The 20,649-nt window shown below is 39.9% G+C and overlaps 1 protein-coding gene across 7 annotated transcripts in view; it reads right to left on the reverse strand.

Moving 5' to 3' along the window:
- Positions 1 to 70: 70 nt before the first annotated feature.
- Positions 71 to 20,649, reverse strand: part of LOC123504597 (complexin-like) — a 792,775-nt gene continuing 772,196 nt past the window's right edge. For 4 of the 7 annotated variants that reach the window (XM_045255254.1, XM_045255252.1, XM_045255257.1 and 1 more), the window contains 4 exons: positions 17,016 to 17,148; positions 14,394 to 14,447; positions 9,102 to 9,125; positions 71 to 6,643 (listed from right to left, as the gene is read on the reverse strand). In XM_045255254.1, coding sequence (XP_045111189.1) covers positions 6,624 to 6,643; positions 9,102 to 9,125; positions 14,394 to 14,447; positions 17,016 to 17,148 — 231 coding nt within the window. In that variant the 3' untranslated portion in view covers positions 71 to 6,623. Of the gene's footprint in view, positions 6,644 to 9,101; positions 9,126 to 14,208; positions 14,233 to 14,393; positions 14,448 to 17,015; positions 17,149 to 20,649 lie in introns of all 7 variants that reach the window. The other 3 variants (XM_045255253.1, XM_045255259.1, XM_045255258.1) reach the window with 3 other exon arrangements.

Raw genomic sequence — 20,649 nt, forward strand, 5'->3', positions numbered from 1 at the left:
CGAGTTAGTTTGAAGCAAGTATGTTGTGTTGGTATTAGAACAAAGAGTATGGAGAAATGAAAGGATGGAGTCCTCTGTATCTTATTTATTACAATAGTGTGACTGCAAAGGGAGTGGCGGGCTTGCTCCGTGAGCAGAAATAAACAAAGGGATGATTTACCAACTAACTGTTCACATCACAGGTATTTTCAACATCGGTAAAACTACCTAAAGAAGACTGCACTACCCATAACAATGATAAGAACTCATGCTCAATTCTCAATTGTTTACATCTTTTTCTCGAGTAACTTACAGAAAACAGGGGCGAGGGTGGCTTGCTCTGGATATGTTTCTGGGCAGTTCTCTTGAACTCTTGTTTCAAAAATGTCAATAACTACAAATGCATCTGTATAATACATCTATAACTGTCATTTCCTAATGATATTACCAAAACTATTTCTTTCATATCAAACAAAGTAAAATAATACAATTTGATCTCCAACTACAATCTCATAAAACCTAAGTGTTATAAATCATTGACAATGAATCCTACACAAAAAAGGCCATGTTGATGTTCGCCCGGAGTGGAGAACACTCACTAGTCAGTGTTACAAAAATAAGGATGCAGTTATCCGTCACAACCCGCCCGGCTGTGGCGCCTAAGGCCTGTGTGGCCCACCTCAGCGACCCAAGACATTCTTTTGTTGCAAAATTAGTGTATCTTCAGGAAGCATGAGAGTGACAGAGAAAGTGTTGCTTGATTCTAAGAATTAGAATTAGGTGTAACTAAAACTCTCATAGGAAAGGAAAGGTCATACAACGGGAAACCCACAGAACACACCTTGTCGCTAGTTCCTATCAACTAGTGTTAGCTTTGGTAAACTGGAGAGTAGGGAGTGAAAGGGGAAAGCTGAGTGAAAAATACTAGGAGATGTTATGGATACATTTTTTTTCTAGGAAACAGAAATTTACAGCAAGGCTTCTCACTTTTCTTACATTGAAAGAGGAAAGTGACAAATAAATAATTCAGACGGGCTTCCCGATTCACGTTTTCTATAAACTTTCTAACCTTAGATAATGATTTATAGTAACGCTTCATTATATAATTATTTACTCATGTTCACAAGACATGCACAACACTGACAGAAATACAGGACCAGGCTACGAAGGAAGTCATCCTACGAGTATATCAAGAAGTAGCAGTGCATAGTTAGTAGGTCATGATGGTCCTCCGGCGGGCACCCCGCAACCCTTCCTCGAAAAATACAGCGAACGCAAACTAAAAGATTATAAAGAATATCTAACGTGCAGCTTATAACACTACATCGTGAACTTAATTAAGTACTTTGACACGATAACTAATATGTCTTATTGGAACTTAAACAAAACGGGAAATGATTTCCAAAGTGGCAATAAAGCAGTTGTTTGATACTTTGAATGCGTAAACCATTAAGACTTCAAATCAGGAAACACAAGCTGGAGGGAACGGCAGCCCAGCTAACGCCGAGGTTCCTTATCTTTCCATACAGCAGGCATAGCAGACCCCAAGACCTGTGTTGGTGGTGTGAGCTGTGAGAGCAGAGTGAGGCGAGTGCTGGCTAAGGAAGAATATAAAGGTTGCGTTGTGTTACTTTTTTTCAGATTTTGCTTTTTATATGTATCACCATTGCTTCTTTCGGTTCAACTGGAAGGTAGCATCGTAAATGCACGGAATAAATGACGAGCCTTGTCGCTTCACGGGAAGACAGGAGACATGACCTGCACCGCCCAGGCAGCAGTGTTCCTACAGCCCTCACTGGTCTGAAGGAATATCCTATCCAGGTCGGTACCAGGCATTAAAACCTTTCTTCCTTACAACGATTTACCCTCGATAGCATCGTGATTACTCTTAACCCCCAGAAATTAACCTGACATTGAAAAAATTCCTTCCTGGTGTTAATGAAGCGTTAGTCATCGCATTGTGCACGGCTCGGTCTTGAGGACCCTCGTGAGACCGTGTTAGGTTCCACTCAGGCCAGATAACAAACACTTTTATCCTGCCACGGGTATTATTATCTACGGTTTTGTTATCATTTAGTTAATCAGTTATATCATTGTTTCATTCCTAAGACGATACGGTCCACAAGACATGTACATAAATGTTTATAAATCAGGTAAGAACATCCGTCCTGGACACATACCGTTCCTATACTCAAGACATTAACAGCCAGTGAGAATGGCGCTGTTACACACAACAACATTCTAATTGGCTTTCTAGGGACTAAAGAAATACAGTGAGCTCCTGAAGAAGGCAAAGTAGCTTATAAGCATATACGTCTTATACATAATTTATGATATTCCGCAATTATTTCTTATATGTATTATTTTTAGTAGCATCGCATTATTTGAAATTTCTTTCCCAATAAGGAATGGTAGAGATCGTGAAAAGGTCAAATGGAGCATCCAGAGAATGTTACTACAAGGCTATAGATTTTGCCCTAAGCGAGAGCTCACCATATGAGGAAGAGGGGTGGAGGGTGGTAGTCAGAAGGAGGTAAAGGAAGGAAGAAAGCAAGGAGTGGAGAGAGAAATCAGAGGAGAAATCCAACTGAGGAAGTCATGAGAGAGAGAGAGAGAGAGAGAGAGAGAGAGAGAGAGAGTTAACTCGTGTAGTTCCTACCGGATTACAATGACTAACAACCATAATTCGCTAGTAGTATCTGGCTATCAAATCAACAACAACGGTAGTTAACAACAAGGGTCAGAACAACTTGTCTAGATGAAAAAGTAATTTAGGGTATGATTCTGGCTTCAGTAAGCAAAAGTCTACAAATTTATTTTCTCTTTTCACGGAGGAGACGCGTTGCAGGACTCCATCTGCTGTTCAATCTTATTAATTTTACTCAATTGATAAATCCCTTTGATCTACGTATTGTTACGCGCATTTTTTTATACTTTTCAAGCAAGACTTTTAAAACTCATACTAAGATTAAGAAAAATAATCATTGTTGTAATATAATGTACATGTTGATTGCTAAATGTTACACTAACAGTATAAGTCGCTTGGTTATTTTGATTTATGTTGTTGCCAGACGTAACGCATACTCCACTTTGGTGCGTGACGACAATGATGTATCGTGCTCAAACTTCACTTGTTACTTTATCAAATCTACCAGGGAGAGGATGGGGCTGTCAGAGCCCAAGAGCTTCTGCTACCTGTTCTCCTTCGCCTGGGCTTCCTGGTATTCTGGTCCAAAACTTATTTCTCACCATGGTTCGGAGCCTGCTCTGGGACATGTCTGCCTAGATTTTAGGAATAGTGTGTGACAGTGTTTCGGAAGGAAGTGAGAATCAGCGAAATGAAGTGGTTTTCGAGGTGAGTCAGCCCAAAAGTGGAACAGCCTGCCCTGCCCCTCGCTGCGCAGGTCCAGTCAGCGCGCAGCGACGAGCGGCGGCCACCTCGGCCTCGTCAACTTTGGTTCATCATGCGCCAAGTATCGGCCTCTATCACCTAAAGATTACTTTATGTGCACTAGTGTTGCTCCCCTTCATGGTGCCCTGACATCAAACTTCCCTTTGTATACATATATTTCAGAAAATTTAATCTCAGGAAAATATTTACTGTGAAGGAAGCCATGACTTACGTACTACTCATTCATTATGCATGTACCTCATTGGCCATACTTCTCACAAGAGCATCAGAGATTCGAACAAAGCTATAAACACATCTAGGTGAAGCTAGTATATATACATATAGACAACACACACCACGACGACACTGCATGTTGTCCGAGTCCGGAGCGGCCTAAGAGCAGAGAGGGACACACCAACGAGGTGGCTAAAGTCGGAATCGGGAAACTTGCAGTGTTTGATACTTGGCAACATTACATCACGTATGGGTACAGTATATGTATATTTGCACGTAAACATAGCAATATACATATGCATAAAGACTTATATCTCAAGATGAATATTGGTTTCAAGACTGACGCCTGTTAATCACAATTGGATGTAGTTTTGTTCACGATACATCGTCACACACACGCACACACGTTCTGGCCAACCTTGGATGCTGGTTCTCACCAACCTACCTATACAGAACAAAGAAGTGACTTAAGGCAAATGTAAAATCTATTAAAAAGGATCGGAAATATGCATCAAGTACGGACGCTTGCTTCCCCCAAAGTGCAAAATTACATTGAAGAACAATTACAACGCGTTATCTTACAATTTTTCTTTTTCTAAAGATAGACAGCAATTTATATTGAACTCCATTGAATGTATTTTTTTCTGTGATTAAAAGATGAGGTTTTATCTCTTTATACTGAAACACAATAAGTTTTTGAAGTAATTGCGGAGTCAAAGTAGCATGAATGTGGGTTTCTGACAAACCGTCTCTCCCGTCAAGTGAGAATCGTAGTAGCATTTTAGCCGCCAAGGTCACACGTCTTATATACACAACATATACATGATTTAAACAAACAAGATAATACACAAAAAATCGTCTTTTAAACATCATGAAATTAAGAGACAATATACTCAGATTTCCACGGACACGAGAAGAGTGCCACGAAGCTCCTCTCTCCCTCGGGTGGCTGGCCACGGCACAGGGCACCGCCAGAGGGAGGGAGTATGGCCTCGAGACTCTCGCTGCACAACACATTTGACAGTACTGTAAAATCAATTGCTTTTGGAGTCACATTTTTGGTGGGGCAGTCTCCTTCTCATCACCCTTGGTAGTAAACTGCATCATGAATGTTACGAGAGGAAGAATCTAATCAGGCTTATTGGTAGATGTGTATGCTCCCGGTGACAAGTGTTGGTGGATTCCACTCATGCATGAGGCCAAACGAAACAAATACTGTTATTGAATATCAACTCAGTTTGAACTATTTACGTTATATTTTCGAACCGAAGTTTTGCCATTGAAAGAGTCATGAATGTTATTACCACAGAAAAATTTCCCCAAAGCATGAAGGGTAACTCATACTTGACACTTTGCGAGCATAGACATGTCCAAAATTACCTAGAGTTACCTTTGAAACTATATTTAGTTATCTCATCGTGTGTGTTTGTGTGTATGTGTGTGTGTGTGTGTGTGTGTGTGTGTGTGTGTGTGTGTGTGTGTGTGTGTGTGTGTGTGTGTGTGTGTGTATGTGTGTGTGTGTATGTGTGTATGTGTGTGTGTGTGTGTGTGTGTGTGTGTGTGTGTGTGTGTGTGTGTGTGTGTGTGTGTGTTTAGAGATTTGTCTACTTTTTTTTATAAGACAATTTTATTGCATGAGTAAAGTTTTGAAACATCTAATAGTTTAGTAGTCAAATGTATTGCACGGAAGTAACTGAAATGTCATACCCTGAAGTTGGAAAAATCTAAATTAAGTGGTGATTCAACAGACGCTGTAAAACAGACCTGTTTTGACCAATCATGAGAAGTGCAAATCCAGCAATGACAAACAGACATAGGCTAGTTGCTTCTACATGCAGTCAAATGCCCTGACCTTAACATATCCTTAATTTCATAAGTACAACGTAACCTCAACTTCATTAACACACTGGTAATAAACAAGCTAGACGAACGGAGATTTCGATGATCGACGATTAAGTTGGGTTACACCTCGGTAACAACTTGAACTTAGAAGCTGGCGCGGTAGTGCCCGTCCTCGCCTCCGGGCGGGGCACCACACCATAGGGGTCTGCTCAACCAAGGGAAGGCGGGCAGCAGGCACCATGGACAAAGATGTCGGCTGGATAAGTCTACTTGAAAAATTGTACGCATCCACCTCTCTTACGTCTAAATTTTGAACACGTAAAACTTGATTCGCTATCTAAACTTGACCAGACTGGAGAACATGGCTCGAAACTATTGGTGGTGACGCTAGTGACGATGAAGAAGCAGCTGCCGCACCAGCGAGCATCTTTTACCATCTGCCTCTCTGACCTGACATGAGTAAAACTTCCTATATGAAAAGGGTACATTGTTTAACGATCTCACTTTACCATTTGGTAGCACTTGTAAGAAAGGGGATACTATATACAAAATCACTTTCAAGTAAAGGCTCTTATAAATAGATTTTTTTTTTCTGTAGGAAGGCAAGTGAAAGTGCACTGAGAACTCAGGTCTTCGTGAATCAGCTACACAGCATTCCTACTGTTGAATAATTTACTCATAACCAGATGACAAGCGAGGAAATAAAGTCGAAACATTTTTCTCCTGCACTCATATGTTCGTTTTTCTTCTTAACGAAAAGGATTAGCAATGTATCAATTGGGTATTTGCAACATAAACAGATTAAATACCATTACTTTCCTGACTGTCAAAGTCTTCCAGTATGTCAACATTATTTTTCTAAGATGGTGGTGGCAGTCTTAGGCCAAGCTATGGTGGACTAGCTTGCTGTCACTAGAGGTCTTATATTGTACCTTATATGAATGTTCATGAAATGTTCGCTTCAAACTCTAAAAAGTTGGAAACAAATCTGGTTGTTGTTGCTGATAGAATACAATGAACTCTGGTGCAGTTGTTCAGCCCGGAGGAGAAGACAGGAGTACCGCAGCCAGGGGTAGAGAGAGATAGTGGTAAAGTCGTCGCCCAAGAAAGGAGACGGTTGTAGGCCTTTCATGTTGCATAGCGGCGGGAGGACCCACAGGGTAGCCTGAGGAGACCCTTACTGCAGGACGCACTTGCCTGTAGAAAAGGATGGTGTGTCAGGAAGAGTCCTCTCTATCATGCACACTCATTTACTTCACAAAGGTGTTGTGGCTAATGGAAAGCTGCGTTTGTACGTGTGTGCCGCGTGATGTGCTTGTGGTGTGACCTGATTATCAACTGAATGAGTGATGTCTAGTTCGTGTATCAGCTTCGCTTTACTCTACATATATATATATATATATATATATATATATATATATATATATATATATATATATATAAAGATTAATTAAGAACTTTAATTTTAACTCTGATATAATTTTATTAGGTAATAACAACTTCCTATTTTCTGCATGTAGTGTGTGGAAATTTGTTTCTTGAGATTGCTATGTAATGCTCATACAAAATTTTCATGAAATTATTTTCTTTACTTAAGATCGGTGTTCAGTGTATTTCTTGCAACCATAACTGTGTTTGTGTGGGAGTCTTAACAGTTACGTAGAAATGTGCAAATTAGATGTTGCATTTATTACATGTGTATCTTTTTTTTATTTCAAACATATTCGTATGATCAGACACATTTAGTAATGCAGTAACACTCACACAAACTACGGAACATATATTAGTAAAGGCAAACGTGACCAAAGTACCGAAGAGTGCTGAAAAGTCTAAAGAAAATGGCATCCATGTGTAACAAACTGTAAGATACCGACTGGCGTTAGGGAATTCTTAAGAGCTTGGAGATTTTACAGCATTATTTTAATATGCGTGAGGATTGGCCTGTTGTATATGTACACTGGGGGTAATTCGAAATTAGATTTATATTTTGTTAGTGGTGCTTGTTGTTTATGCACTATTTTAATTTACATCTTTATAATGGACAAGAAAAAATGGTAAATTAAAAGACAAACTGTGTTGGAAACTTTGCGGAAAAAAAATGAGGTAGAGCATAATTCACCACACGAAAAGCAAGGAGGGCGGCAAGGTTTGGGCGGCGCTCGGGCTACACGGGCACAACACCAGTACAGAGGCTGGGCAGGACAGGGCAGGGGAGGGGCAGGGAGGGGGGGAGCATCGAGGCCGCCACAGTGGTTGACACAGAGGTGTAAAGGGTGAGGGAGAGAACACACAGCTCAAGGGGAGCAGTTTCTCGCGGATCCGGTAGAGTAGAGAGCGAGGGAAAGGGAGACAACGAGAGAAGGATAGAGGGAGACAGGGTACAGGGCGTGTCAGTAGGCTGCCTCTGCTGCCATCTTCCGAGGTGGCTTTCTCGCCCTCCACTTGATGCCATGAAAATGTAAACAAATTACTAATATCAATACTTCCAAACTTATAGAAAAAAAGTACATGTGACTGGAATTTGTTGTACAGTTGACAAGGGATGGCACCAGCAAAAATTGTTCCTGAATTTATATGCAATATAAATTATGTGCATATACTTATTGCAGTCATCAAGACAACACTCTGCTGAAGAAGAAAGTTATACGTATTGAACTGCCTGTGAAGTGCATCATGCACGCTCACGAGAAACAGTATAACGTCCGGATGTTGAGTTTAGCGGTCACTACATGCCCTGTGAGCACCGCGGGGAGCAGTACTCTTGAAGAGATGAGTAGATGAATAAGTAACAAGTAAGGAACTGCAGCTGCAGGGAGAAGATACACGGACAGCACGTCTATACACCAAAACATAAACAATAATAAAACCTAAGGACACGCAGCAAAGTATGGATACGTCAAACCATGAGCGGTGAGAGAAGACTTGTGCCACACGCGTCAGGGAGAGATTTCACATGAACTACTACATAGCCAGTGAAGATCAGTGAGTGAGAGACGTTGAGTGTAAAGATTGATTGTGTGAGGAGTCATGATACTCAGTCTCTCAACAAGTAGACACGACATGGTGAACTTAGTTATCGATTATTTTTAGCACAATTTGTCTGTTGAAATCGACATGTTTTCCAAACTTAATGCAGGGCGGTGAAAGATTTTCCAGAACCAGACACACACCTGTCAGCCACCTACTTACCTTCCTATATACTTATCTACTTACCTACACACACACACACACACACACACACACACACACACACACACACACACACACACACACACACACTCACACACAAACATATCCAGTTACCAAAGCATCCACAGACTAGCACTCCTCTCCTACACACACACACACACACACACACACACACACACACACACACACACACACACACACACACACACACACACACACACATGGAGGGTAGCAAACGCCACCACTTCACACACACACACGCACCACATCACAACACGTACATTTGCTACATAAATTATTTGATGGAATAAGATGAGGCTTATGAGCTCCGCCCTGCATTAAACTGTGGATGAGAGCTTGACTGAGTTTCGGCAGTAGGACAGAATTGACAGGTAAGAGAACTTTTGCAGTCAGCTGATGCAGAAGAACTATATGACAAAACAGATTAAGTACATCTGCGACTTACCACCGCTAAGAATGTGAAATTTTTCTAATATTTCATGAGGGGGGAGGGGGAGAAACAAAATGGATATCGGTTAGTGTCATACCGTGAAGACAGTCAAACAATTAATAAACTGGAATATTTTCACCTTGGTCTACTCCCAAGGGATGACTAATCTCACTGACATATAGTATAGAAAACTATCCTAATAAGTATACCAAATGAAAATAAAGAGAACATGGAGTTATTTACTGTACTGCAAGTCAGACTATCTAAGCAGCTCTATGGAACATTCGGGCTGTGATATAATGGAACATCATACACTTATAGGGATAAGTATGCTCTTTTTGCTGCCATTTTTACACGGTACATAAGACTGTCTAGGGAATTGTACCACTCATTCACCCACACTAATGGATTAAATAAAACCTAAAAGGCTTCTTTGACTCAGGTGCTAGGAATAAATCTTGTCCGTAATATCAAGTACTACAGTGAGCACGCCCACCAGAGGCACGCTGGTGACCGGCTGATCATTACTAGACACACAGACTGAAGCAGATCCACACACGATGAGACTCCTTTAAATGGGAAAATGTATCAGGTCAATTTTTTACCCATAACTAGCCCACATTTAGACACCAGGCATTTAAGAGCAGACGCTAATGAATCCACCGCTGATTGTCACAGTGCTGGTACAAAGACAAGAATCTTCGTTATGGCTCTTACGAACGTGATATTTGATAAGTCCAAAGTAGTTCTTATATAACATCTCCTGTATCTCCATTCTTATATTGCAATCTCTAATCATGTTGTACTGTGAGAACAAATGGATCAATGATCTTGTTATCAGATGTAAAGAACAATTGCATGGGCCCATAATGAACAGGTATGCACAGAACTTCCTCTGTGTGTGTGTGTGTGTGTGTGTGTGTGTGTGTGTGTGTGTGTGTGTGTGTGTGTGTGTGTGTGTGTGTGTGTGTGTGTGTGTGTGTGTGTGTGTGTGTGTGTGTGTGTGTAAATATCAAAATTTCTTGTTGTATGAACATTAAAATTATTCATTTCCCAAATAACTGTTATTCAATTTTTGACAGCCTCGGTGAGTACCTCGTTGGATGCTAGAATTCCGTCAGTAGTGATGGGACAACAATTATTTCCAACACTTTTCTTTCAAAAAAATTGTTGTTGTCCGTTCATTATTACCATTATTGCTGTTGGCATACATTCTATGAGATTAAAACCCGCAAACACGTAAACTTTCCATTGACCAGCAACTTAATGAACCCGCTTAACACCAAAATGAACTTTAGTTTTGTTGTGCCTGATGATGAACAAAAGGTAGCAATCAGCGGTAGATCATTTGGTGGAGCGTCTTTCCTTCACTAGTGTTCTAAGGCACAAGGTACGGTACAAATTATTGTACCTTAAGAATTTTGAGGATAAGGGATAAGGGTAAGAAGCCGTAATTTAATGATGCAGCTACGTTTACGTGAAAAAAAAATTATATATCATAAGAATCTTTAAAAATATATGTACGAGGTAATCCACATGATCAAACCTCATCTGCATAATTTTTAGGTAAAAATCAGTTAATGATTTCTCGGCAGTGCACCAACGTGCAATTATTTAATTAAAAAAAAATTTGGTGCAAGCCTTTTTCATGCACTATTTTATAAATGAGTCAAGGTAACTGAAATGCATCACATCAGCCACAGAGAACCTCGAGCATAAGACCACTGGACTCGGCATGGTGAGCGTATGCTGCCTTTCTGCGAGCACCATGGACTGCCATTACGGACATCCATACGAAAAGCCTCCAGACTAAAGGCCGGTGCCTTCAGTATGTTGTAGTTTCTATACAACTATAGCAAGTCGTCACTAAACAACTACAGGGCACTGATTACATTTTCTAATTTTTTTAGGGAATGATTTCGTGCAGTGCATGTACACATGTATGAGTCCATTCAGCGGGGGGATGTTGCCACTTGCCTGAGAGAAGAGCAACGCTTCAGGTTATCAGAGCATTAAGATGGGAAGGGGGGAGGGATGGGAGGAAGAACCAGATCTATAACTATTTTCAGGTATCGAGTTATGCTGCATAAGTCATAGGGGATTCTTTACTCAGGTTTTCACTTGAAGAAACGTATCGGGGCGCCTGTCATCACAAATCAAGCCAGCGAATCTCTCCTGGAGAAGATGCGACACAACGGCGTCCATATCACCGAGTTTGACCGGCCCATGATCGCCTCTGATCGCGTAGGGAGCAATTAAGTACGAGACCTGAATTCTAGTAACTAATTCTTCTAGTCAGTATTTTGATCTATATTCTTGAGATTTCGATTGATGGGTAAATTGTGAATTAAATAAAAGAGGTCTTCTCTCTCTCTCTCTCTCTCTCTCTCTCTCTCTCTCTCTCTCTCTCTCTCTCTCTCTCTCTCTCTCTCTCTCTCTCTCTCTCTCTCTCTCTCTCTCTCTCTCTCTCTCTCTCTCTCTCTCTCTCTCTCTCTCTCTCTCTCTCTCTCTCTCTCTCTCTCTCTCTCTCTCTCTCTCTCTCTTGTATATATATATATATATATATATATATATATATATATATATATATATATATATATATATATATATATATATATATATATATATATATATATATATATATATAGGTGTTTTGTCTCTATGTCTGGCTGTAAAGTCTGTCTATCTGTTTGGTCGTCCATCTCTCTCTCTCTCTCTCTCTCTCTCTCTCTCTCTCTCTCTCTCTCTCTCTCTCTATCTATCTCGTCGAAATGAAAATCAGAACAAATATTCAGTTTTCAGCATAATAAAACAAATACTAATGCAAACTTCTGCTGTTAATAAAACCCATCACGGCTTTCAAAGACTGCCTGGATGTTGAGTTGTTTTGTTTGTATACTATGTTCAGTACGTGATACGTGATGGAGCCGATACTTATATGGAAAACATAAAACCTGGCGTCAATGTCATGTTCTTTAACTGCGGGCTAGTCTGACGGTAATACGCCGTGACAAATCGTCAAAATATTTGATAGTCTCGCAACAGTTGGACTATGGCTTCCATCTGAACGATAAGTTTTTTCTTCATCTTTTAATGTAAAAGGGGAACCAAGAGAGAGAAGTGATGACCTCACTCTGCACAGACTTAGCTAATCAAATACTCCCTTTAAGTGCTGCAAAAATGTAATGTTATGCTGCTGCAGACGTGATAATGATTATATATATATATATATATATATATATATATATATATATATATATATATATATATATATATATATATATATATATATATATATATATATATATATATATATATCACAGTTGACTGAATGAAATAAGCTCTATTTCCTTGTTTACGTGCCATTTTTTCTTCCTGGCACCATCCCTTGTCTGACAGCTTAGTTAGACTTTCAATTAAAGTGTCGTGTTCTGAATCATCCCACCTGCCACACTGTCAACACTTATCATATCCGTCGCCGCGTGCCCTGCATTGTTGTACTTATGTTGATTTTCTGTTACGTATGAGCTTTGTATTCAAAGTAAGGTGTAAATAAAACCACAGAGATAAAAGAGAGTAAACCTGAGTAGCCATGAGTGAAAATTTCCCTTTTGCTGATCGTTACTCAGGTTGTGAAGGGACGTTTGGGTGTGTCCCCTCCGCGACACCCGCAGCACCGCAGCCCCAGCCTGCTCGGGGGCTGAGTCATTGGTGGTGTGTTTGGATTGTTCACCAGAAGAACTACTCTACGTTGTAGGATTTAATATAAACTGAAGCAAGTTATATGTATAAGAGAAAGGGAGCTGACTATTTCACAAAGCAAAACTCAAGCTTGAATATTTACTGCAATACAAATAATAAATAAGGAGAGTCTACCACTACTAAGGGTAAGGGTTTTATATACCTTAGGTTAACTACAGATGAGTATTTACATTATTTGTTTATTGTTAGGAAGATAAGACTTATTATATGGAGGAAGGGCCAGTGTGTGGCTAAATCTACTGACTGCCTACTGACTCCTGCTTCTCGTTGTTTCTCATTCGCTAGTGTACGTACGTCAACTATCCTACCTTACTTGGTGTACGCCATTTGTAATTGAAATTTTGATTATTACATTAACTATGTATCTCCTAAGATTATTTCGACCTTTTAAGAACTTTAATAAAATGTTGTTAGTGGAGAAGTTATATAACCTCACTGAATAAAAAAACTTCATCCAATTATTACTTGTTTTGTGATAAGTCATGAAATTCAAAGATTAAAATTAATGTTCACAATCTTTCCTCAGTTTTGTTGATGGTGCTCTAGTGATATCTTGAGGTATGTAAAACTCTACAATGACTTTATTAAGGCACGACTTAGGCCAGGCGGCAGTGTTTGATCATCACTACGGGCAGAAAGTTCAATAGGAGCAAAGAAACTTAATGTCTACACCTTCAATTTAGTGTACACAGTGACACAAAACACTATAAACTGTCTAAATATCAGTAGCATCAGTATCTAGTGAAAGCCTACGTAATTTGATCAATTATTTACAACATGTACTAATATATGATACACAATGTGTCATTATATTATTCGTTCCAGGTCTTTAGCTGATGTATTATTTCTTCTATATTTTGTTTTTGAAACTAGTGTATAGTTTTCAAGTTTCATTTTCACTTCACATCCTGTTGTGAGAATTCCTCATCTTGTTTTTGACTAATCTGGCATCATAACACTTCTGTCCTCTAAATAAGTATCTTCCTACGTAATCCACAATACAGCACAAATCTGCCGTTACATTTAAAAAGACAGTATTCAATTTAATCAAATTCAAAGGTATATTCGTTAAGTGGCCATAATTATGAGAAATGAGAATATTAAGCATCAATGTTACGGCGCATTATCTTTAGTACAATATAATTCCAATTGTTACTGTGTTTACAAAGCTTGATAAAATTATATCCAACGTTTACATAGTATTAATTTACTGCATTTCTAAGATCATCAGGTTTCCATCGACCAGTAATACCACTACTGTTGTGCCTACTCCAACTGGTACTCTGAGGCCACCACAACTATAACACTGTAAGTACTGTACGGGTACAAAACACGGTACGTTACTCCTTCAGTGACTCACCATCCGTGGCTGTGGACACTTTTTCTAGTAAATAATAGAAAAAAAGTGAGTTCCAACTATATTTTCTGCTATCGAGAGTAATATGTATTTAATATATGGAACTTTTTTATATACCACTGATATATAATATATATGTATGTATATATATGCACCAAGCTTTTATCCAGATACAGGATCTAACTCACCTTCTATTTGCTGTTTCACTTCATTTATTTGTGTTTCTATGGTGTTTTTCAACTCTGTAATAAAGGAAGAAAAGGAAATTATATTATGAACACAACTCAATCACTGCGACTCTTTTAAAACACCAAAGTTGAGATTACCGACAACACTTACATCTAAAAAAAATTAAATAAAATGTTGTGTTATGATTATGTAATTCTCCTTTCATGTAGTCTGCTTTGTACACTTTATGTATGTTCACTTAATTAGGATACAATTTAGAATATATTAAATCATACTGTAATATAATAACGGCCATGCATTATAACAACATGCAAGAGAACAGATGTTAGAAACAGGTACAGGTAGATATTTAGGTATACAGATTGATCTGTGGAAAAGATTATAAATAGTTAAAGACAAATAGATTAGCAGATATAGGTGTAGACAGATTAACAGGTTGAATAAGATCAGAGTTAAATTAACTAAATAAAAATTAAGCGCACGATGCAGAATTATTATTATCTTCTAATGCAGCAATCCAACCCTCGGCATCCAGGTGGGTAGCGACACTGACTCCTTGTTTTCCCCTCCACCAATGTACACACATATAATGCTTCGCTCCTAAGTGTTCATGGGACTGACGCTGAAAGGGTAACACCAATGGGGAGCGAGAGAGAGAGAGAGAGAGAGAGAGAGAGAGAGAGAGAGAGAGAGAGAGAGAGAGAGAGAGAGAGAGAGAGAGAGAGAGAGAGAGGGTATTATGATGAACTTCAAAGTTAAGTCTCGCCCTTCATCCTGCTGGGATAAGGCGGGCACACTTCCCCACACTAGTGAGGGCCACAAGGGAGATGAACTATCCGCCTCCCTTTCCAACTGATCCACCTCTCGTTCTTCCCACCGCTTTGCTTCTCCCACTCCTAAGAGACACGGGCATACCCTCTCTATAGGGGGGATTCTTAGCAAGACAAAGGAGATGGAATCACCATAGGGGAAGAGCGGTAAGTCGACTCAGGTCTGGGAGGGAGGCGTTGAGGATCACATGACTCTATGGCACTGAGTCTCGTCAGGAATCTGCTCTTAGTATCGATGGCTGTGGCAACGTGTGGGGAGGAAGGCTAATGGCGACTCGGAACGTAGGAAGAACCATATCGTGGATAAATTAAGAATTAGGGGGAGGGCAGGAGATTAGGGCACAGTGCTGCTTAGTCATGAATGATGTTGAATGACGATAGGTTAATCATTTATGTTCCGTAATTACAGGAAACACCAATATTTCGAGGATCACCTATGATTAAAATAAAGGAAGGCAATTTACTTTTGTCCCAATTATGAAAACAACAAACCATTGATACCAGGTTAACAGAGATCAATAAATGGGGAATTTCGAATATCCAGGGGGTCAAACGTTGGTCCAAGTAGTAGACACACGTGTGGACATCACTCCGGGAGCAGTGAAGGGAGGCAGATGGGGACTCAGACAGGGGTGCAGCCAGATAGCGGGAGAGGAGACTGGTGCCAGAATATTACTGCCTGATAACAGTAACTCCAATGGGATCCGCGCTGGTGTTCACTCAAGGGGCGGCTTCCCAGTGAATAGTGGGTCCTGGTGGCTCCTGTTGGCCCTGGCTGGAGTGGTGGTGGATGATGTTGGTGATGATGGTGATGGTGGTGTTAGTAGTGGTGAGCTGGAAAGTCATGTGATGGTGGTGACATTTTATTAGGTGATGGAAAAAGAAAATGGAGTTGTACGAGAGAGAGAGAGAGAGAGAGAGAGAGAGAGAGAGAGAGAGAGAGAGAGAGAGAGAGAGAGAGAGAGAGAGAGAGAGAGAGAGGTCAAAGAAAGCCAGAGTACATTGACAGCAGCGATGGCGGTGCAGTGTTATAAGGATGACAACAGTGACGGTGGATGAGGTGGAGAGAACTAGCTGTGCAGGGCATTATATTAGTCGGTTCAAAATGGTACAGAGGGAGGGGGAAGTTGGAAGTTACATACCACATCGTGTTGAAAGCTGTGGAAGGGACGGTGAGGAGAGCAAGGGTATGCTATTTAAACACTGAGTAAACAACACTGATAGTAATATTTGTGATGGGAGCTTGAAATATCTACTAAAGGTGGTGGCTTTAGTGATCATCGTGAGGGTGTATCTGGAAGTGGCAAAAGCAACAATGCAATAGAGGTTAACAAGGCAAAGCAGTAAGTACTTCACCTCGGTCACCAGCGCTGCTAACTCTTAATTAACTGAGCCTCTGTCCATGCCCACTGCTTATACTTCTATACTCCTACATCAAATCCTACACTATACTGACATGGCTAACGACTTTTGTAACCTTATTCCTTACTAGGGATACGTAAATACCTGCTGCATGAAAGTAATCTTATCTTAATAGTTATCTCCTCCTACCATGCTATCATGTGTGTGTGTGTGTGTGTGTGTGTGTGTGTGTGTGTGTGTGTGTGTGTGTGTGTGTGTGTGTGTGTGTGTGTGTGTGTGTGTGTGTGTGTGTGTGTGTGTGTGTGTGTGTGTGTGTGTGTGTGTGTGTGTGTGTGTTTGCGTACACGACCCATATATCTTGTGTTCTCTGCCCTAAGTTTCTATCCTACCCTTTGGTCTTTTTTCCGCCCACCGCCATTTTCTACTCACTCGTAAAGTCATCCTGATCTTCGGCCTCGGCTTCTGCAGCAAGTTCCTCGGGTGTCTTCTTCTTCCTCATGAGCGGGTTATCTGGCATTTGGGGTTCCTCTGGCATCACCTCTTCTTTCTTCTTGATGTTATACTGCAAGATAAACGGTGATCAGTTTTCATTGTCTTTACACGAGGGGCCATCCGTAGCACTATATATTTTGAGTCATAAGATGAGTAAAATTCTAAGACTTTATGATCCTGGCGCCACTCTGCGCTCCATTTTATATGGTAGTTTTGCTGCCAGAAACAACGTTTGGAACGTGACGTAGCAATTTCGTCGGAAAAACTTGGTAAGAAATAACAGTAAGTTCCTAACTCTTCTCCTTTTTTCGGAAGGTTGCAAGGTGTGTTTACTTTAGGCGGCGGCCATTGTGGCTGTGTTTGCTCGGCTGAGGTCGAGGGTGAGGCGGCCACCCTGCTAATTACAAGGTGATGAAGGTTGTGCCACGTCAAGAAAATTCCTTGTCCAATCGAAAAAAATCAAAGTTATTGGTACGTCTTTCTCTGGCGGATAACAGAGACAGCGCAATAAAGCCATCATGAGAACTACATTCAGAAAATCATTTGTGAAAACTTGGCATCACATTATTACAAATGAAAAACATTGTTAAACATATGCAGCGATCCAGAAAAAAGTGTTTTGTCAAAAATCATAGAGGAGTTTCGATTACATAAGCATAATTATGAAATATGGAAAATACACATGCTTGAGGAAGTTGATTTTATATACAAACTCTTTGTAGTGTTTGTTCATCTTTGCCTCTCCATGTTCATTTCTGTTCTAGCTGGTGGGAGAGACAGACACACCACTCATTCCCGATGAGGAACGATGACAATTATAGCCCCGCGAGTCAAATTGAGAGTACTTGAGGGGTGGTGCAGGAGTTCCCTTTTTACATGTATGTTATCAAACTGAGGGAGAATCACGAACCCCAGCCATAAGTAGCAAGTGAAGCAATATTCGTGACAAGAGGCTCATAAGTTGTTCCTTTATGATTTATACACTGCACACGAGGGTCTTGTCACGCCACCTCCTGTCAAGGTGGAATGTCCACTAAGACTCATTGCAGGGCCTTGCGACATTAGTTAGTCATTAACTCCATTTATTAATCATCATCATCACACACACACACACACACACACACACACACACACACACACACACATAGGAACATACAGACAACACATATTTATAGTTCATGCTGGTCATAGCGCTGACTTCAGTGAATTACCCGTTTTCTGTTGCTGAAGGTGTGTATGTGTGACACAAGTAATTAGGAATCAGAAACGTCGAAATTAGGCTTCATATTTTTAATATCTTATTTATACTTCTTTTGTAAAGTCTACTAGAGGTTGCTACATTTCTAAATGAAGATTTATGGAGATACGTAATGTGGTTTCTTAATGTCAGTAGGATAACGGCCATCAGGACTGGTACAATTTATTCCAAATTTAAGAAAAAAGTATTTTTTTATTAAAGCTCAAGGTGTTTGTTTCAACTAAAAAAATAAACATTTCGGACACTTGAGCATGTCTGGGAAAAAACAACAACAACAACAACATCAACGTCGAAGTAGATAATGTTAAAAAACGAGTGAATAATCGTAAGAAATGGAGGAATTTGGCATCAATTTAGGCCAAAGTCAGAGTAGCTACAGAACTCGAGCTGACTAACCTCTAGAGTATCTTGACATTTCTAAGTATCGATTGGCAAAGACGTGTTATTTGAACTGTTATTTCGTGTGTCGTTCCCTAACCAGGCTTAATTTGTCTACTTACTCAGGTATTCATAGCAGCCTTCTGTACTAGTTTGCATTTCCATTCGTTAATCTTTAAAGACCATTAGCCACGGTTTTCCCATCATTCTTGTACATATATGCATAATTAACGTCTTGAGGCGGTCATAACGTATTGCTTCCTAAATGGTAGGTTAACATTTATTAATATGAACACCATAAATCATAAATTAAAAGCTATATAGACACCTTGCATAATGATGACAGAGCACGCTTGGAAAAAAAAAAAAAAGATGTCTGGGAATTGGTATTGACAAGGCCACACGAAACTAGTATAAAAATTCATCCTTCCCTTAAGAGTGAAGATTTATATGCTCCCTAAAAAGAAAAACACACACACACACACACACACACACACACACACACACACACACACACACACACACACACACACACACACACACACACACACACACACACACACACACACATAGTATATATATATATATATATATATATATATATATATATATATATATATATATATATATATATATATATATATATATATATATAAAGGACAGACAAAATTTCGACCACAAATATTAGTCACCTTTCCGATAAAATAAGAGTGAAAAAAAAACTTTCAGATGAACCTGACAGAAGTACCGATTCAAAAGAACATTACAATGACTTATTCAGTTATAAACACAAGAATAAGCTAACGTGGAGTCATTATAGTTTATTGAGAAATAACAAAGGACATGTCCGCAGGTTCTGCAAGAGAGAGAGAGAGAGAGAGAGAGAGAGAGAGAGAGGTTTCTGACACGTCTCTCTTACTTGGAAGCAGCGCGTATCAGAAAACTGCGAGGTGATGAGGTCAATAGGATGAGAGACCAGTGAATCCCCTTGGGTGCCGAGCCACTATAACCCTGCCCTTCCACTCATCCCTACCCAATAAACTCGCTGCCTCCCTGACTCAGCCTCTTTACCATCTAGCGTTACGGAACCATTATTTTCTTTTTGTTCAGAGAGAGAGAGAGAGAGAGAGAGAGAGAGAGTAGATCGATGGTGTATCTGTCTAGATGTTTAAGAAGGTGCCATAAGAAAGGCTCAGACTCTGGCCAATGTTTACCTCCGGTTAATGAAACAGTGTTGCCACACGCTTATCTTCACTACCTTCACTTGCCTACACACAATACTTACTAGGAAACGGTGCACATTTCTGAATACCTTTTAAAATTTTTGATATTTATGAAGAGTTTTTTGGAGACTACCACTGTTCATGCAGCATACGACATATATGAGTTGAGCACAATCTAGTGAATTTCTGGATCCTCAATATATTTTTTTTTTTTTCTCTCTCACAAATTTAAGGATCTATAATACAATCGTGTTTGTCAATATCGGTGAGGCGCTCGCTGCATGGGGTAGCCGTGGCGTGTTCATATGGAAATTTGATTAGTAAGGAGTACTACGTGGTGCCTCCAGTGGTAACCAATATTTTTTTACAAGAGCTTGTTAGTATAGACACGTCCAGTGGTAGTACCAATATATGTTCACAAACATTCCAATACCAGAAGAGACAATTTTGACTGGAAGGCAATTGTTATCACTCTTGTGTCGGAAGTAGAATCTACATTTGGTTTTTGTGTTATGAGGTGCTAACCTATTTTTTGAGACCTGTAAATCTTATAGCAAAATATCAAATGACTCAGTGGTCGGCACATAGTAGCGAAATTAATCTCAGTAGAAACTATACTCATTATCAAACTATGACGTTTCAAGATGGGACACAGCCTTGCTATAGTATCAGTTATCATATATTGTGAAAGCTCTGAGGTTTTCCGGCCATG

This window comes from Portunus trituberculatus, chromosome 16 (genome assembly GCF_017591435.1).
Source record: "Portunus trituberculatus isolate SZX2019 chromosome 16, ASM1759143v1, whole genome shotgun sequence".
NCBI classification, from domain to species: domain Eukaryota; kingdom Metazoa; phylum Arthropoda; class Malacostraca; order Decapoda; family Portunidae; genus Portunus; species Portunus trituberculatus.